The sequence below is a fragment of the Pieris napi genome, chromosome 7 (genome assembly GCF_905475465.1).
Source record: "Pieris napi chromosome 7, ilPieNapi1.2, whole genome shotgun sequence".
Taxonomy (NCBI): domain Eukaryota; kingdom Metazoa; phylum Arthropoda; class Insecta; order Lepidoptera; family Pieridae; genus Pieris; species Pieris napi.
In genome coordinates this window covers 768,012-788,233 of record NC_062240.1, presented here as the reverse complement: position 1 = coordinate 788,233, position 20,222 = coordinate 768,012, and the positions used below count along the sequence as shown (strand labels likewise).

The window sequence follows — 20,222 nt, the reverse complement described above, 5'->3', positions numbered from 1 at the left end:
CACATTTCTGAGTCTGTTTCAATAGTATTTTTTACAGCAAACAACATTATGTGCTTTAAATTTATTCGTGGAAAAACTGAAATCCACGTTATGTATTCAACTAAATCACGGCAGTAATAAAACTAAATTTTTTCGTGATATAAAATACGTAGTTTTGGAATATTTTTTGCGTATGCAATCCATGTGTTATTGATTTTTCCTGTATTATTTCCTCCTGTTTTTGAATGTCATTTATTATTATTAATTATCCCAGAAATTTATTTCATAAACAGTCAATTAAAATTATGTATAGATAAACGAGAAATCGGACAATTTAACTAATAAACCACGACGTGAAATGAGTAATTATAAAATAGTTGGCCGTAACAAAAGATATATTCTAATTACATCACTAATTAATTTGTGCTCTATGCACGCGATCCATTTCGCGCATAACTTAATGGACAGTAATCTTGAGAGAAAACGAAATCGAAATTATAATCGTGATACACTTTCATTTACATAATACTATAGCTGTAGAATACTAATTTTTCAGTCGATTTATAATTAGTAATTTATAAGAAACTAGCAAACTCAGCGAACTCCGTTTCGCCACCAGATGGCTTCGGTTTATGTAACATTTCGTTTGGTGATCGCGCTTTTCTATTGAAATTTTTCCTGAATTTTCCAACGAATGCAAAACCGTGGAAATCGGTTCATGCGTTCTGGAGTTATAGCGTCAGGAAGGAAAACCCGACTTATTTTTATATAGTAGATTTAAACATATTTAATTTTTACTTTTTCAATTGGATTTTTAATAATCATAACAATCAAATATACAGATTTACAATTTTAACCTACTTAGTAATAATAAAAATTATTAAAAATTAATAAAAAGAAAATGAAAACAAATTTAAAATGTTTGGTCCCTGTATGTATTGCGATACTTATTCGTTGAGCGAGGAAAGCACCAGCTTAATTTGTTAGCCTTTGTAATTCTAATAATATTTGTCTCAAGCAAAATTAGTTAAGTAATTTCCAATCTAAATTAATGTCGAAATTAATAACGACGTGGTATGAAATAAAATTCATGATTTATAAGGCTTATGGGTGAAAAAGAGTTAATGCCTTTACTTAAAGATTTTTATTCAGCTTTAGAATTAGACCTTGTCTTATTTGTTTAGGAAATTAGGAGTTCATATCTTTGTGGCACTATAATTGTCGAATTTATGCGTGTAGGGCTAATGACAGAATAGAATATATTAATTAAAAATCAGTTATCTCGTTAAGTATATATATAAAATACAATTTTTATAACTCGCAAGCTTTTGTCGCTCGTTAATTAATCTTTATTTCATCAGTATGCAAATATGCAGACTAATCATAAACATGTTCAAGGGATAAGTATCCTAGTATATATTAAAGTTCTAAGTGTCAATTTCTTTGAATCTTTTTTTGTAATTAAAAGTATTTTTAAATAATGTGCAATACGTATAGTACTTCTATATTATAAACATAACGTAGTTGCTGATTAGATATTTTTAATAAATTTGATTGTTTGCGTCAAATAAAAAATACAAGTCGTAAAAGTAAATTTCGAATTTGACATTTGACAGCTCCGATGGCAGTTGAAAACTTAAAAAAAAATGTCTGGCATCCGAATACCTTTTGGATTCGTTAGCTAAAAATTTGCACATTCCAATTTTGAAATTACCACCGGTTCTGTGCAGTTCGGGACCATAAATTTATTCAGTTACATCATTAACAATCGCGTGACTATGAACCATAAGGGAACGTGTCCCCCGGGTGTTTACGACTATTTAAGCTTCGCTAGACCAATTTATTGAAGAGCCTTCACTCACGTAGAGACTATAGATTCATTAAATGGCATGAGATAAGAGCCAATTTTCATATCATAAACTTATTCTGAGCAATTATAGAAATAAATATGTTTTGTTGCGAGGCGTAAAGTCTATTAAATGTAATACTCACATTAGAAACTATATAAATTTTCTATGTTCTTTTACCATATATACCATCTATTAAGCAAAAAATAAGCTTGGTTTTGGGCATTAATAAACTTAAGTAAGGAATGTCGAAACTTAAAAAACCGTAGACAATCCAACGCGCGCAATCACGCGGTAACCATAGCAACGCATAGAATCCAACATGGCGGTCGTACGTTATCAGGTTATTGAAGATTGAGCTAGTACCGCTACTGATTTTAAAGGCTTCTAATGTGGGCGCTTGTGAAGAGCGTTGGTAATTCTTACTTCTTTGACGTCAATAGACGCAAAGGATAGGCGTAATAATGGCAACTTGATTTCTTGTCTTGTATTTCCTACGTAGCCTTGTTTTTATCGATAAAGATTTTACAAACGTATTTGTTCGTAAATATATCTAATTTTAATATAGTTATATTATGAGACGACATTATCATTATATTACTCTGTTAGAGTCCACAATATGTGTGGTATTGAATTATTCCAAGTACTGTAGTGAGCTGCCAAGCTCGCCACAGATTTTTCATTGTATACTTTATATAGAGGACATTGTAATTGAAAGAGAATATAACTTTAATATAATAAACCGTTTGGAACAGTCCATTCAAATGACATTACCATAAGCATAACGATTAAAATTCACTCATTATCCGTATTAGGGGACAATTCACAATCTTGCAAGGAGTAATTAAGATTTTCGATTTTCTTAAAAAATATGTCATAAGCCTTTTTTAAGTATAAATGTAAACTATTTGTTCTTTTAAACTAAGTTTCTATGACTGTAAATAATACGACCTTTAAATTGTGCTCCAAGGATATTAAGTAGGTACACACTATTATAAAATTATAATATGCATTTTTTATATTTAAAAAATCATAGAACAAACTTCTATGTAAAATGAAAATGTTAAATAATATTAGTAGGTAATTATGTAATTGGTTTTGTAGTTTTTGAGTTTATTCAATATAAGTATACGAACATACAAATATTTATTTATTATATAGATAGTATATTACACAGTATAAATGTCTTTAAACCTAACGCTTAGCTAATAATAAATAAATAATATAAAATAGCATAGCTCCGTCCGATCTGATTTCTTATAGTTCGTTGATTTTCCCATGTTCCGATAAATGTTGGTGCATCACCTCATTCCAATCGGAAGGTTTCAGATGTTAATTCATTGGATAGCATCAGAGCAAGCTCACATTCGCAACAATTGTATAACATTAAGGTTCGATTCCGCAGTAGGCACACGTACGGTCTATCTTGATCGCTTTGTGATATCAGAATCTAATCTCTACATTGTAACTTATAATTTACAACGTTCAAATGGACTATTATAACCCCATTGAGAAATGTAATGAACTCTTAAACGGTAATGCAAAACTGTTAACTTACACGAATTTAAGGCTTTTACGTGTAAATAATGATTCCAGTTTGGCAATTGTTTAAAACTAAATAATACCAGGGTTGACTACCTGTTATGCCAGCGCCTAGGAGTCATTAAAAAAACCTTATTATAACTATCTGATCCCGACAAGCTCATTTTGCGTCCTTAACGTAGTTAGGACTAGTATAACCATGATGCAATCAATAGATTAAAAGATAAGGTGACAGAACAAGATCGACTTGCATTCCTATTTTTTCCCAAGAAAAAAGAAAAGTTAAAGGAACGAGAACGTATGTTTTCACAGAACAAACTAACTTCGCAGTCTGCGAAAAAATCTAAGAATTATCAGTACATATAAGGGTTCGAGATAACAATCTACTAATAATATAGGCCAGAACGCTGTTCGCAGTCTAATGAAACCATACAAATACAAATCACGTACAATTCAAACGTATGTGGGAGCAATGACCTTAAAAGGGAATATACATATTTGCGGAATTTATTAGCAATGACTGAGAATTTAAAGAACGAACATTTTTAAAAGAACCAAATCCATAACACTGAAATAAAGAACAGAATCTGTAATAAATGTTAAACCTTTCGAGAAAACAAAATCAAATATAACCTCGCGTTGTCGTAAATTATAAGATCAAATAATAACACACTATTTATATAACAATAAAATAGCACTAGGAAATTGCTTAATGCTTGACTGTCGTTTCAATACAAGTCCGGCCGCCAAAAGCTTATTGGCTGAAGCGCCCGGGGCTTCGTACACTGTTTAAATTTCAATTTAGATCGCAATTTGCGATGCGCTCCAACCTGCGCCGAAACTCGCATCACTTCGCGAGATAGATTTATATCCCTCACTTATGACTATGTTTCATATATTAAAACGAATTATCCGTAAGTTATTACCTGGCGGATTCGACCGATAAGCTTTAATGAAAATCGGAAGGTTTTTTAACAAATTCTCGTCCCAGGCGGTTGGAGATAAAAGAAATTGATCTGTCTCACTGACTAATTGTCGAGGCTTGTTTATCGGAACCGCTCGCGAACAATGTTTAAAGATTGTTGATAATTCTGCTTCAACTAACCAAAGGTACGTGGAAAATATTATATTCGCACACCGTTAAATAAAGCAATATTGACTTACTGTTAACTTTAAAATATCGATTAAGTTGATTACTAATTCTTATATTTAAGAATCATTTTCGTTCAGAATTTCGTTCTTCGTATCGAAATTCGTTCAACGCCCATGAGGCACTTTATAAACAATTACTTAAACTCTAGGAAGCTCACAAACAATTACTACATGTGCCTCGAAAACTTGCCTGACATTTCCCTGACATTTTCAGCGACAAGCAGACATAATCGCTCGACACGATACTAACTTTCACATCTGAAGATACATAATGAACCATATCGTATATGTAGGCTAATATCAGAGTTTCCAAATCTTTTAAAGTAAATAGCGTGTAATAAAACCTACAATTTCGAAATGACTCTATCCGTCTGATACAGTTATGATTAATACGTAGTCCAAAGCCTTTAATGTAACATCGGAAGCTGTAATCACCGACACGTAGAGAAAGTCTCTCTACATTTTATTTCTCTTAAATTATAGCTACATATTCCACTTTAATGTTAGTAAAGCATTCATATTGTACTTAGGCCTTGGGTTTGAAGAATGCACTTAGTAGAGTAATTTATAAATTTTGTTTGGAGACATGTTGGAATATATTAAGGTCACTTTTTTGTTTAATTTTTAACTTTTTCTATATTATTTGACATTGCAATTAAATAGGAAACTTAATAATTAAATATTTACTATTATTAACTATTACGAACTACAACTTACCTTTAAAATACAGCTGCCTACTGCTTCATTCTCCGGCACGGTGACATTGTAGAAAGACTGGTCGAAGATCGGCTCGTTGTCATTCACATCCAGAACTGTTACCAGGAGAGTCGCCGTGGAGGATAAGGGGGGGCTACCACGATCGCTCGCCACCACCGTCAAACTAGGCATGGGGTTTGTCTCGCAATCTACACGAGACCGAGTAGTAACGAGACCAGAACGCTCATCAATAGAAAACCAATCAGATTGAGCAGTGGGAAGCAAAGAGTAACGAATATCCGAATTTTCATCTTCGTCAACATCACTCGCTGATACTTGAATGACCGGAGTACCAGGAGTTGCAGCTTCGGGTACACTAGTTCTGTAAACGCTCTCCAGAAATGCTGGAGGGTTATCATTAACATCTGTCACCCGTAGATTGATTATACGCGAAGCGTGTAACGGGGGCGAGCCTTTATCAGTTGCAACTACATTCAGCGTGTACGACGACTGAGATTCTCGATCTAACGGTAAAGCAACTACCACTAAGTATATGATATTATCGTGCGTTCGCAAATCGAAATGTCCATCGCCACCGCTTAATGTTACATTAACGTTTGAATATTCCGTCTTAGAATCTGGGTCGTGAACAGATATTCGGGCAACAAATTCATCCAACTGCGCCGCCTCTGAAATTTTTGGTGTAGCGTCGTCACTCAAAAATATCACGTCTATTGTCGGCTGATTATCATTCACATCTGTAACACGTATGGATACAAATGCGGTCGTTTCTAAAGGCTGCGCGCCTTTATCTCTAGCGACGACAACTAATTCATGCAACTCTTTGGTCTCAAAGTCTAAAGCTTTGTTTACAGTAATTTCACCTGTATCTGGATCTATTCTAAACATATTATCTTTGTCGCTTTGTCTGCGGTTGATAGAATACTCAATGAGCCCATTTTCAGCCGCATCAGAGTCTATTGCAAATACTTTTAAAACAGCTGTTCCTACTGTAGCGTTTTCGGGGACCATAGCCGAATAAGCACTTTCAGCGAATACTGGGGGATTGTCATTTACGTCTAGAATTGTAATATTTACCGTCATCGTCCCTCTTAATGGTGGAGTACCTCCATCTAAAGCTTCTATAACTAATTTATAGTGATCTGTAGTTTCTCTATCAAGAAATCCGTTGATTTGCAGATCCAAATACAAAACACCATCCCGTTCTCTATGCGATGATAGTCTGAACGCGTTATCTGTATTGCCAGATACTATATTATACCGTTGGGTGTTAAAAATACCTAGGTCCTGATCTTTAGCAGGATTAAGTTTTCTTTTAACGTCCCTGGGTGTGTTTTCAGAGAACTCAACGTTCATGATAGCGGTTGGGAATGTAGGCGCGTTATCGTTTTCATCGGAGACTCGGACGACTACGCGGATATTATCACCGCTCGCGGGGATAGCGACTAGAGCGTAATGGTCCCTATTCTCTCTATCTAATGGCACTCGTGTCCGTATTTCACCAGTGTGGGGGTCTATTTTAAGGTCGTCATTTACGGCACTACCCGGGACGGGGACTATCGTGTACGGTGGGGCGGCGTCGGGGAGCTCATCACCCAGATGGCCAACTAGAGTACCGGCGCGAGCGTTCTCTCTGACGGTGAATTCGCGAACATGTTCAGCGGCCGCCGAAGCGACCAACAGATAGACAAGTGCGCGCAACATCGCGCGACTGTTGCTCTCACCGCTCACACATCGTCACGAACACCTGCAAAAAAATAAATAAATAAATTGAGATGTTTTGATAAAACTTATTTATTTGAATACCAAATAGGGCATGGGAATGGTGTTTGTTTGCCTTTTATGGACGTCCGTTTTGTATAAAAAAAAAGTTATACTAGATTAATCATAATAATATTACCCTTTATTTATATTTGCTTACTAATTTTTAAATATCGATGTTTCTATCTGTACGCCTACAGTTGGCAAAGTCCTCCAATTGGCTACTTTGTTCCTGTTAACTCTGTGTTTTTTTCGTTGTAGTAAATTTTAGAATATCCAAGATCCGGACCTTTAAAACTGGATTAGAGCGTTATAAACCTAGTTTAATTTATAGTCTAAAGTAGCGCATAAAAGTGAAGTGAAGGGTACTTCATTATAATTTAAAGCTTTCACAGTCCACTCCAGTTTACTTGGTATATAATTAAACTAAACCCGGTAACATTTAGTTACTGTTTATCTAAATTACCAGAAAACTATTTCACTTTGCGTTTTGATTCACTTCGATAAATCTGGTAAATAAAAGATGTAATAGTTATAAGTTACGAACCTCATTAACAATTGACCAGATAATTAAAATTAATTAATTAAAATTAAATACAAATCACACGAAATTAGAATTCTTCACATCTCTATGAAAATCGCCGGCTGCAATTAGTTAATCCGCTTAGACCGGTTTAATAATGAAAAATGCGGGACTGATGTGGAATGGCTGAATTTAAACGGACTAAAATAATATTTAAATCTAAGATATGTGTCTTGGCCTAGTGGCTTCAGTCAGTTCGATCCCTAGTTGTGCACTAATGGACTTTCTATGAGTGCTTTAACATTCGCTCGGACGTTGAAGAAAAACATCGTGAGGAAACCGGCTTGCCTTAGACCCAAAAAGTCGACGGCGTGTGTCAGGTACAGGAGGCTGATCCCCTACTTGCCTATTAGATTGACAAATGATCATGAAACAGATACTGAAATCTGAGGCTCAGACCTAAAAAGGTTGTAGTGCCACTGATTTATTTAGTGTAATATATTGTGACGGTTGCAGTGAATATTCTAAGGCCTCGCTTACGAATATTTTATGTCAACAGACCGTTAGTTGATTCTTTATAAGAGGATTAGATTATTATATTAACATTGTTCTACGACTGATATTTATAGTATAAATGTATTCTAAATTCCTATAATGAAATAATTAATATATAACACAACATAGTTTAAGTATCCAAGGCCGCATAACAACATTTAAACAATTTGTACGTATTGAAATTATCTCCTAATCTACAGCGATAAAACCCATTCTCAGTCTTGGCATTTGCGGCTACTTCGAATAAGAATATTTACCAGTAAAATAGGATTAATTAATTTTTATGTTATTTGCTGGAGCAATAACCAATCCAAATGCCATTCAAACCATTTCAAAAGCCTTCCAAATTGGTAATATCCACGTAGAGTATTCCTAAATATTCAGACTCAATATTAAATACAGTAAAAATATTGTTTTATTATTTATTGTTTTTATTTTATTTTACATTTTTGGTACATAAACAGAAAGCAGATTGATTAAATACATACAGTTTTATTTTATTTTAATTTAATGTGAAATTATCTGACTGTATTTTTATTATAATATTTAATGTTATCTTTCGCAAAACTGTTTTAACCAAATATCTTTTGTGAAAAGTCTCACTTAAAGCAAATATTTTTTATCTTGTCTTGCCTTAGCTAACCCTCAAACGTATTCTATTGTACTAAATGTAAATTTTATGCTACTGTAATTATCATGGATGTAAAACTTGTTAACAATTATTTCCAAATTTTTTACAATTTTTAATTTCCACCGAGCAATCTAAATGGATCTAATTAACGGCAAAAATATGTTCTTTTATATTATTAATTCTGACAACGAAAATGGCGAAAGATGAATCTATAGATAAGTGAACAGTAAAATTGTTATGTATAGTGTTATACATAATGTATTATATTTTGTGTAACACTTTAATTTAATGCAGACATTTTCGCATAATAAAGTTGGTATGCGATCACCGCAGTCTTTTGTGTAAAATAATCATAATTAATGCCTTGTCATTAAAACTACAACTTAACAATAGGCTACACAAATATATTTTTATGTCCGTCTGTTCGGGCCGTTTTATTTTTAAGGTCTTTTGTTAAAGCTCAGGTAGCCTCGGGAAATGCGCAAGCGCACACGTAACGAGAGGATCTATTAGAATTTTAGAAACGATTGTTTCAGTAAAATTATATTTTAACTATCTTGCAACGTAGTTCCAGTAGGTTTATGCATCGAGAATTTGCACCCTCTATACACTTTAAAAACCTGTATATTTCCATTTCTGTATATTTCTTTCTTTAGCTTTAAGAATAAGTATTATTCCCATTATTAAAAGAAGTCAGTCATGAAGAAGTTGCTAGAGCTAAGTACCTAATATAATTTTTCTTTAAGCGTTTTGAGTGTTCGTTCTTAATTAAGTTTTCTTATTGTTTTTCAGAGTCAAAATCAAATCATTTATTTCAATTAGGCCTATTAAAACAGCACTTTTGAAAGTCAAAATTACAAGTTAAAAATATTAAAAAAAATACTGTGCAAGAATAAATAAAATAATGGCCAAGAAAATCTATACTACTATTGATTTGAATAACCTATACAAAAATAAAATAGGCGCATGATGTTATAAAAAAACATTGCAGCAGATAACTTAACTATTATATATGTATACATGGTGCTCACATATTCACAAATATTGCAACTTTAGATTTTACATTATTCTTTTTAAAAAAAATTAACTTACAGTCAAAAAGTGTGTGAGTTACGTCAAAGTAACACCCTAGATTTGAATTTATAAAGAGATTATAAAAATGCTTCTCACTTGAGTCATGAAGAGAGATTATAATGATGTGCAAGCAGCACCGCAAAATGGATGGCGAGATGTCCAAGTCTGAATTTCAATTCTGCACCGATAGATAAAGTAAGCATTTGCTTCGAGAAAGCCGAACTATTGATAATGACATCAATAGTATATTTGGTTTGTCTTTTTTAATGCAGATTTAAAAAGGATCTAGTTTTTAAAAGATTTTTCTCTAAAACTGCAGTTTCATAATATAATGCTTCACTAAAGAACGCGGTCACTTTTAAACATTTCGCCCAAAAATGGAATAACAAGTCTTTATATTCACATATCTTGAATACGCGTTATTCTAGATAATAAAATACATTTTTTATTGCAAGCGGTCTGTATCAGAGGCAGGCATTTAAACAGAATTAATGTACTCGCGATTTCTACACGTATGAATAAAAAATGTTATCCAAGTTAAGTGTATTATCAGAATATTTAAAGAAAATTTCACAAGGGTGACTAGGTATTATTTTTATTAATACGTTTCTCTTTTTATAAACTAATTATTTAAGGAAGGAAGATTTTGTATTATGTTTGTTAAATATACTTAATAGAACGCTACATTGTCCCTGAGTAGCGTAGGCTTCATTTATTTTCGAAATAAGAATCGGTTCGACTAAGGGTCGTTCAATAAAAATTCTTAAAAGGCCGGCAACGCACTTGCGAGACTTCTGGCAATGTGTGTCCGTGGGCAGATTGCTGTTATTATATTAATTATTAAATAATTAATGTCCAGTCAAGCGAAACCGGGACAAACGCTAGTATGGTGTAAAGATGTCTTTATGTTTAATAACGTAAAGGATTTTAATTCGGTTTTCGGAAAGATTTGGATAGCTATGTCTTCATCTTTATTCCTACGAATATTATTATTATATAAGTCGATTTTCTTTATCGATTATTTCCCACCATCACATTTGTTGTATTTCTCCATATGTCAATAAATTAATTAATAAATCACTCCTTACTGCGACTTTATTTGGAACCGTAATTTTTGGTCTCGATTCTAAGTATTGCTAAGCCGAATAATATAACATCTACATTTAGAACAGTGTTGGCCTAGTGGCTTCAGCGTGCGACTCCATCCTGAGATCGTAGGTTCGATCATCGGCTGTGCACAAATTGACATTATTACTGATTTAACATTCGCTAGAACGGTGAAGGGAAGACCTTAGACCCAAAAAGTCGACGGCGTGTTGGCACGGGAGGCTGATCACCTACTTGCCTATTAGATTGAATAATGATTATGAAACAGATTCAGAAATCTGAGGCCCAGACATAAAAAGGTTGTAGCGCCACTGATTTATCATTTATTTACGCAATTTGTAAATATATATTTTAGTATGAAATCTATAATTTTGTAATTGCATAATATTTTACTAATCGTTATTATCACTTAAGTATTGAATTATATAACTTCCTATAAACAATGTTGTGAAGTTATGTCTTGCGGGGCAGACTTTTCTTATAATTAACACATACGAAAAATTATAATTGTAGCAAATTATCCAACGATCTAAAAACCGAGATATAATATCTTAGTAAAAATGTATCAAATTGCCGAAGTAAGCGTCGGCGATGGCCAAAAAGCCGCCGCGCTGAATTAGCTTCAAAAATGCGCAAGCTGCGATCCCAACGTTCTCCATTCCTTCCCAAAGCATCAACTATGCACGAATAAGTTATTGTGCGATTTCTGAACGATAATTTGACTGTCGTAGCCTACCATTTAATAAATGTTAAATGAACACCTTTAAATTCTAGCTAAACTTAAATCACATGCTTTTCGAAGTTTTCTATGCGTAGTTCGTTTTTAATAACAATATAATCTATGGTATTTTGTAATGTCTAGGACATCTATCAAAACATATACTTAGATACAGTCTAAGCGTTTTAAAAGCTTTCGTAGATATTATATAAGGAATGTTATTATGTCTGTTTTATACCATGTTGTATACTACTATATAACGTGGAAGTTTTGAGTTCGATTGCCATTGGAATAATGATTTTGGGTTGGAAGACAGAAGCAGTAAAGTGTATGCCTCATTTGGGTTTTATTATTGGGTTATTATTATTATTGGGTTAACAATATTTAAAACATGTTATTTACATTTGAAAATCGACATGTGGGATATAAGTTTACCATAAAAACGTATTCACAAAGAGTCTTAAATAAAAGTAGAGTCAACGGATAGACTCGAATAGCCTACTTTGCATTCAATATGATTGTTATCAATCGACGCTTTGTACTCGTACAAACCAACGCCTGAAGCCATTTCTTCAACACATAAAACAACTTTACATTTTTTTCAATAACACACAAAGCACATTTTTAAGTATCCGATAAACTACTTTGGTGAAATCAAAATGGCGCGTAGGTGTTCAGGTATTCGTTAAATTCGTGTTATTTCTTTATTAAATGGTGTAAATTTTGTTTCTTTACTCTGATGTAATTTACGAGAAAGAAATACAATCTTTAGGCGATTTTTCGCCGATAAAGTGGATATATTGTACAGTCTTGATGATTATTTTGTACCTTTCGAAGAGTAATGGTGACACATTACAAGAATTATGTAATTAATGATTGAAGAGTGATCATTGCACGGGCATTGCTTTTTATAAATTGTCAATATCAACATTGTATTGTATCTAATATGCGTAAGCTATATAGTATATATATATATATATATATATATATATATATATAGAACATCGCATAGTAAAGTGTGTTATAATTGAAAAGCTTGCACTTGAGAAAAATGTTAACGAAAATATAGATATTTATCCGCCGGTACTTGATTGGTAAAAACTTTTGACGTTTCCTTAAGTATCGAATAATGTATTACTATTAATATTACTTAACTTTTAAAGTTCTATGATTACTTTGTCTCTGGTAAACGATACCTGAATTACGTTTTTAATATTGTTCGGCAGCTGATTAAGAGATAAATGCACCTTAATTTTATCAAATAAAATATACAGTCATCGATAAATATTTGATGAAATTTTCTGGGGTATTTTTTAGTATATCATAGATATTTAAATTTAACAATTGGTATCATGCGAAAAGACCGTTAATTTGACAACATAATTCTTTATAATGACATTTATTTACTTTTTGATTGACAGTTAATAGATAATGTAAAGATAACCGTACAACGTCACGTAATTTTGACTCTATATTTACAGCTAGTAGTTAATTAAACAGTAAAATGTTTTGCAATACATGGAAGGTTTTTTAATATATATATGTACAGTACAGGCAGGAATTTGGAGGATTCCTTTGCCAAAAAAGGGCACACAAAAGAATGAGTTGATAGAAATCTAAATGTGTTTAAGTGTAAAGTATTGTATTTTACAAGGCTTTTGTTATTATTATATTATATACACTCCACAACTATCCATGCGTATTTTTTCATAATATCACATGTCAACTCAACCTATAATGAATCGAATTGCATAATTACAATCGCTAGGCTGTAGTAACAAGAAATCCAACATCCGATTGTGTTCTAATGATTTCCATGTATATCGTATACCGTTTGTAAAAACTAGACGCTTGCTACGACGTCGAAGATAATTAAAAATGTCAATTACAGTTAAGTTGTCAAGTCTAGCGACCACGGTACAGTTTTATTGTCGTCTAACCTGTGTACTTATTTAAATAGTTATTATAATTCATGTTTCGGTATTATTCTCGATGCAAAAAATTTCTTTACAAATTACAAGCAAAATTTTATGAATTGAATTTTCTGCTACGTTTTCTTTGACTCATCAACATTTTATCGCCCTTATTAATCACCCGATTATAACAAAACTGGTGCTCTTATTATCGTACCATGAATTTTTAATTTGGTTTCAACATAATAGATCTCTTATGAATATAATTTTCTATTTGATGAGAGAATAAAGTTTTTACTTATTAACGAACTTCCTCTGCAAGAAAGGAAACTACAAAATAACATTTGATTATCTTAATTTAATTTCACATTGAAGTAAACTAATTAGTAGAGTAATTCAAGATTAGAAATATGCTATCTTTGTCTATAAAGGCTAATGGGAAGTGCTAAATAGACAATGGCAGGTGCAAATACCAGTGACTTCTAGTACATAGATTTGCAGTACGATCGGACGAGTTTCTTTTTTTCAATTAAAGCTGTGCTCCGTATTTGTGTCTTTTCTGTAGGAAAACGATAGATGCTATTTAGATAGGGGTTTAGCTTTTTATGTAGTTGGAAAGGAGTAATTATAGGATTAGGAATCATATATCTTCAGAACAAGTAACTTTTTCCTATTTTATATTCGAAATGCGATTTCTTAAGAACTCGAAAGCCGATACTTTTAACCTTTGATTGTTTTTTGTTTTTAAAATCCCGTGGGCGATTTAGTTTCTTTTCGTTGATTAGAGATTTAATCGTTTTTCGTTAAAGCCTCAATAAAGGCACGAACATTTTAAGTGTTTTATTTTACTTGTAAAGACAATGAAATTCCTTTCCGATTTTTACTACGGAGATTGATATAAAAAAGAGATTATAAAATCGATTGTACAGACTAGTTTAAGTTCTCTTCACGTTTATCTGGGTAAAACTTTTATTTCCTAAACTTATATGTCAGTTAAGGACGCATACGGCGAATTTTTTTTGGATGACAAAATTTTCATAAACTTGGCTGAAATGAAGGTCCCGAGAGCCATCTTTTTACAACTGCGAATAAGTAGCCGACTTTTTATCTAAACCAGTCCACGCGACAACTAATACCTACACAGCCTGCGACGTCAAAGTAATAAGTGTTCGAAATTTAAAACATTTTCAATTAATTTCGTATTCTATTTTATACATGTTTTTGTTAGATTGTTATTAACTGGACTTGACCAATTAGTAACTTTTCCATCAAAATCGCGGAGTATTTGATAAACGTCTCCTAAAATATCTACGCAGGCTTACGAGCTTAAAAGCGACTCCTTAACAACTTAGTCAAAACTCGAACCAACCTCCAGAATCCTTAGCACAACACAACATCAACCATAATCAATTTCGTTTCTATTCTACTTTAAACAAGAGATTGCACACACAAAACACTTCACTGCAATCCGATGTAATCACAATTTACAAGAATCTAAATAACATTTGACTTTCGGCACAAGTTTTCACTAAAACGTGTTTTTTGTGACAGCGCGCGTACACTGACACGAACGCGACGAAACTTCGGAAGGCACTGTCGAGAGCCGGCCGTGTGCGCTAACAACTCCTTGGAGAGAAAAGCGCTTGCATCGATACAAAGCGCTGAATAATCGTTTCAAGGAAAATGCAAGGGTTGCTCAGCACATTCTTTCCTCTTAACAAATGGCATGATTTTGTTCTCTCCAATATGGGAAAACCTTCAACTATAAACTGTTTTTAAATTTTATTTTTACGAATATCTTAACCTAGACTATTTGGATAATAAATATCAATTAGTTTAAAATAATAACTCTATATTATGAAATATACTTTATTAATTTTAAATTTTAAAGACAGTCGTTCGCTTTGCGCTTTCTTGATAAGGCTTTTATATCGCTGCGGAACACAGTGCTTAAAGCGCTTTGTTGGTATCTTATGAGCGGCCGACGCGTTCTGCCTCCCCCTCTCTCATAACAGGTTGCTCGCATACCGTTTTGAGCGCCAATTTCGTGCCTCCCTGGATAGGGACGCCGACTTGATCCGTGGATAACGTTATGATAACACCACTAAAATATTTTTACTCTGTAGACTATAGACTAGATAAGTCTTTAGTATCTATTTTAAACACCCTATTATATCTACACAGGCCTTAGATACGGTTACAATATTTTTTTTAATTTTTCTGGATATTCAAATTTAAAACTCCAAATTTTATTTTGTAACCAAACGGAAGACGAACATTCTTTCTCTAGGCACTGCGCAACTTCCGGAAAATATAAAAGTCTCTAACAAGATGTGGGCATATGGGGAATTTTCTTTTTTGCTTAAATTTAAATATTTAATTAGTTTTCTTTTGGGTATGTTATGTAATTATAAAATCAAATCACTTCAGAAGTAAATTCTTCTTATCGCAAACAGGATTGTACTCTTTTAACCATAGCAGAGTGCCTCATCTTCATCTCTTACTGTCAAAATATGTTTACGCTGTTATACGTCTAATAATAATAATTATTGCGTCTAATTCGTTACGGGCTGTATATAGCTAATTCATTTGATCTTAAACTGCTTTCATCGTTTAGATCTGATGTTTAGTTTCTATGAAAAAGTGTATATGTGTCTTTATAAACAACTCATTACAGCCGTCCTAGCAAATGACTATATAGATATAAAAAATCAAGTCAAACCCGTATCTTGTTGTTTTTGAGCCATCCAAACAGAGAGAAGCTATCAGAGATACATTGATAAACAAAATAAAGGCAACACAAGTCATTAATAGATTTAAAAAAATAAAAATAATGTTTAATTTTAAACAACCTATAACTAAATGCTTTAAAGAAAAAACGGATATTACTGCTGAATAAAGTCAAAGTCTTCCCGCTTCTTAAAATAATTCCTAACATTTGGTAAGGTGGAAAATGTCTACATCTTCATAAATTGGCGAACTACGCAGATAATTCGAGTTCGTACTACGTACGTAGCCACATGGAGCAATTGTGAATATATTTTAACTATTTAAATATTGAGAGTACCTATATATCATACATGCATTCGTACGTCTGCAATCTAAATTTAAAATAGAATATTTCAAAACTACTGCTTCCATTAAATGCAGTTACCTACGAATACCAAATTATAATGTGAGAGGGATAAAGCCAATAATACTATTTCATAAAAAATGTTTTTCTCGTCTCTACATCTATAATGTAAAAAAATAAGATATGCTTAATATGTTTATAGGTATCTAAGCATTTAACTTTAAAAAAAATTTGATTTACAGTCATTTTCAGAATCGCATTGAAGTCTTTTATTCCCGATATGGAAAATACATAGTTATGTTCCCGTTACTCGAAGATCATTTTTATGAAAAAGATTGATCGCCACTTATTTAAGTTGAATTATTAATTTAATTTCATTACAGCTATGAAACAATGAACCTACTGTTATATTATAGTTACGAAATCTTTATAAAGAATTACATATATGGTTGTTTTTTTTGTAAAGGTAACTTTATTTTAAATTCTTTTCAGGCGGTACCCAATCTGAGCGTCGTGGTCAGCAAGTCCTATCTTATTACATATATACAGTTTTGAGGACGATGAGTATTTCCCTTATCATCGCCTATGCACATTGTATGGCCGAATGATGACTTAATTAGTTGTCATCATATGGTAGACAGGTGAGTCCGTATGCAGAGTTTCATCGTCATCATTTCAAAGGCATCAATCCTTTGCATTTTTCGAGCCAGGATTGTCCACGTTCCTACTACATTAAGAGGGAGAAGGGAATACTAGAGCACGTATCAATCTGATTTTGGTTTTGCTACCAATTCCTCTTTTCTTACAGATGTTGCTTAAACGAGGCATGGCATCTTTAGCCATGCCTATTCGCCTTTTTATTCATTGTCTTGTTCAAACGTTTTAGATACAAAAATTTCAAATCAATAAAAATATAAAAAACTCGTTTATTTGTAAATTTAAACCATTCTCGAATCCAATTGAAATCGGTCCATCCCCAAAGGATGAGTTTAATTTCAAACACTCGCACACAAGACACACATAGATTATTGGTATTAAATCCCTTTCTAACACACAAATAACCAGAATGGTAAATAAAAACAAACATATAAAAAATAAATTATTGCTGCGTTCGAGAAACGAAATGGTCAGTTTCTTTTAAAACATTTAATGACTTGTGTTACTTGTTTAAAAAAATCTCTAAAAGTCTATTTACAATATTTAAGGTACCTTAATAATGTGGAAATTCACCCGTATTTCGTTATAGTAACAATAGCTTGTGATTACATAACATTAAACTACGTTTTCTTCTCAATTTTGTATAGCTTTTATATCAATAAATCATTTGTGAAAATTTTTAACTGAACCTACCGCAATTTTAGTATTGCAAATGTAGGTACGTTTTTATCTTTGATGAGAATTAGATAACTAACTTTAATTTATATTCCTACACTATCGAATTTCATCAACACGAGCAAAACAAGGCATACATTACTTTTACAAAACACTCAAATAATAATCTCAATTTTATGTAGTGTATCTGATGGTTACTCCGCAATAAATTTTGTAATTTTATTGTCTACGCTTAATGTTGAACAAATTGCATATCCCCTAATGTCAACGTTAAATTAATGCACGTGTATTTGCGTATAAAAGGACATGTACGCATGTTTGCAAACCCCAAACGTATAGTTAGAAAAGTATTGCGCCGACCTTGTTCAGTCCTCATCATGAGAGAGACATTAGAACTGCGTCTATTTTATTTTCTTTCTTAAAAACCTCATAGATTATAGAAACTTCTCTATTATCTACCAGAGTGAATTATTATATACGAGATACATGAAGATGCGAAGAATTCATTAATTTTTATTTTAAAGAATGCCAAATATTCGAGATTGCGGATATTTTACATATAAACAAAAATAAAATTTCACACAATTTTTTAATATAGATTGTATTACATATGTAATAAGAATGAATAAACTATAATATCTAATCAATTTAAATTACAACGGAAAATATATTTATGACAAACGAAAGTAGCCGAGTATCCGGCGAACTGCGGTGTCGCCAAACCAATATTATCTCGCATCAAATTCTTATCATGGCTAACAAAGCTTCAACAGGTACAATTAGGTGCTATCAGGAATCAGCAAACCTACCATTACGGCCCCTTCTAATACAACTCCAGCAGGCCAAGGTAACATTAATAGCTTCAGTGTTTTAAAAGGCATTTTCCTGTAGCAAAATACTTATAATGCCTCAATTATGGCTAATAGACTTATGGGTGCTGTATTAGATCATAGATTTAGGTAACGCGCCATCTAGTTAATGTTTTCCAAACTACTTTCTCAATAAAGTGCCTTGTAAATGCCCTCAATGTTTCGTCTTGGTAGCTCTTTTGTTATATTAAGCTATTATATCTGTATGGTATTCTATTGAAGAAATTCCAGCATAAGTGATGTACTTGATTACCGCAACTGTTATATTTAATACTAGTAGACTCGGCCAAGCGTTGCTGTAGCTAAGATTTTTGTTATATTACATAGTAGTAAACTATTCAAGAGAAACAGCAGAAGAACACCAATCCACCATGCTTTTTTGGTGGGTATGCCATTAAATTGTAGCTTATGTGAAACGTTGGTATTTATTTTGATAAGGATCAATACCTAGGTACGAAGAAAGAGCCTTTTCTAGCGGTGGTATTTTAATAAAAAAAATTAATAAAAGGGCGCTTATTGTGACGTTTTTTATAGATAGTGATGTATCCTGAAAAATTGTAATAAATTATTTTGTTCTATCATTAATAGTTTTCGCAGCGCACGCGATTGAAGGAAGTTTTTGTTTATTTTTTTACACCTTGGGTTAGATTATTTAAGTTTTAGTAAGCATCCTTAATTTTTTTGAATGAAATGACACATAGCCTATGTCACTCGGGAATAGTGTAGCTTGCCAACGGTGAAAGAATTATTGAAATCGGTCCAGTAGTTTCGGAGCCTATTCATTTCAAACAAACAAAAAATCAAATCTTTCGTCTTTATAATAATATGTAGTATAGAAAAGATACTATGTAATAGAGTTAAGTTCCATCAAAAATTATCTTTGGTAATTGGTAATTGGTATATGAAGGAGCAGTGACAGCTTAGTGGTTGAGCGTGCAATTTTTACTGGCTTGTATTTGCTTTTTACACTAAGAGATCAGCTTGTAATACACCCAAAATACGTTGATGATAAAGAAATCAAGGAAATAGATGTAGAAACGTGAGTCCGTACATAGTTTTAGTCGGATCATTATTATTGTTATTAGATGCAAAAACAACTACGTTTTATCGATATTTGTTACCTATGGTGACGTGTTAAACAATATTTAACATATTTGAAATAACTAGCAAAATATATAAATAACGTAGATCAAGAACAACTACTAAAAAATAAAAAAACTCGTGGCGCTACAACTTTTTAAGGTGTGGGCTTTAGATTGATGTATCTGTTTCGATACTATTAGTTTTTTCCAATAGTCAAGTGATCAGACTTCTGTCATTGACATGCCGGTTACCACACGGTGTTTTCCTTCGTCGTACGAGCGAGTGTTAAATGTGCACATCCGGGATTCGAATCTGCGACCACAGAGATATAAAATTAAACTACATA

At 32.6% G+C, this 20,222-nt stretch overlaps 1 protein-coding gene across 2 annotated transcripts in view; it reads right to left on the bottom strand.

Moving 5' to 3' along the window:
• The window catches only part of LOC125051255 (protein dachsous), a 237,852-nt gene extending 222,754 nt beyond the window's left edge, over nt 1-15,098 (bottom strand). For both annotated transcript variants that reach the window (XM_047651467.1, XM_047651468.1), the window contains exons 1-2: nt 14,889-15,098; nt 5,238-6,984 (exon numbers count right to left, since the gene is read on the bottom strand). In XM_047651467.1, the coding sequence (XP_047507423.1) occupies nt 5,238-6,941 (1,704 nt within the window). In that variant the 5' untranslated portion in view covers nt 6,942-6,984; nt 14,889-15,098. The remainder of the gene's footprint in view (nt 1-5,237; nt 6,985-14,888) is intronic.
• Between the last annotated feature and the right edge of the window lie 5,124 nt (nt 15,099-20,222).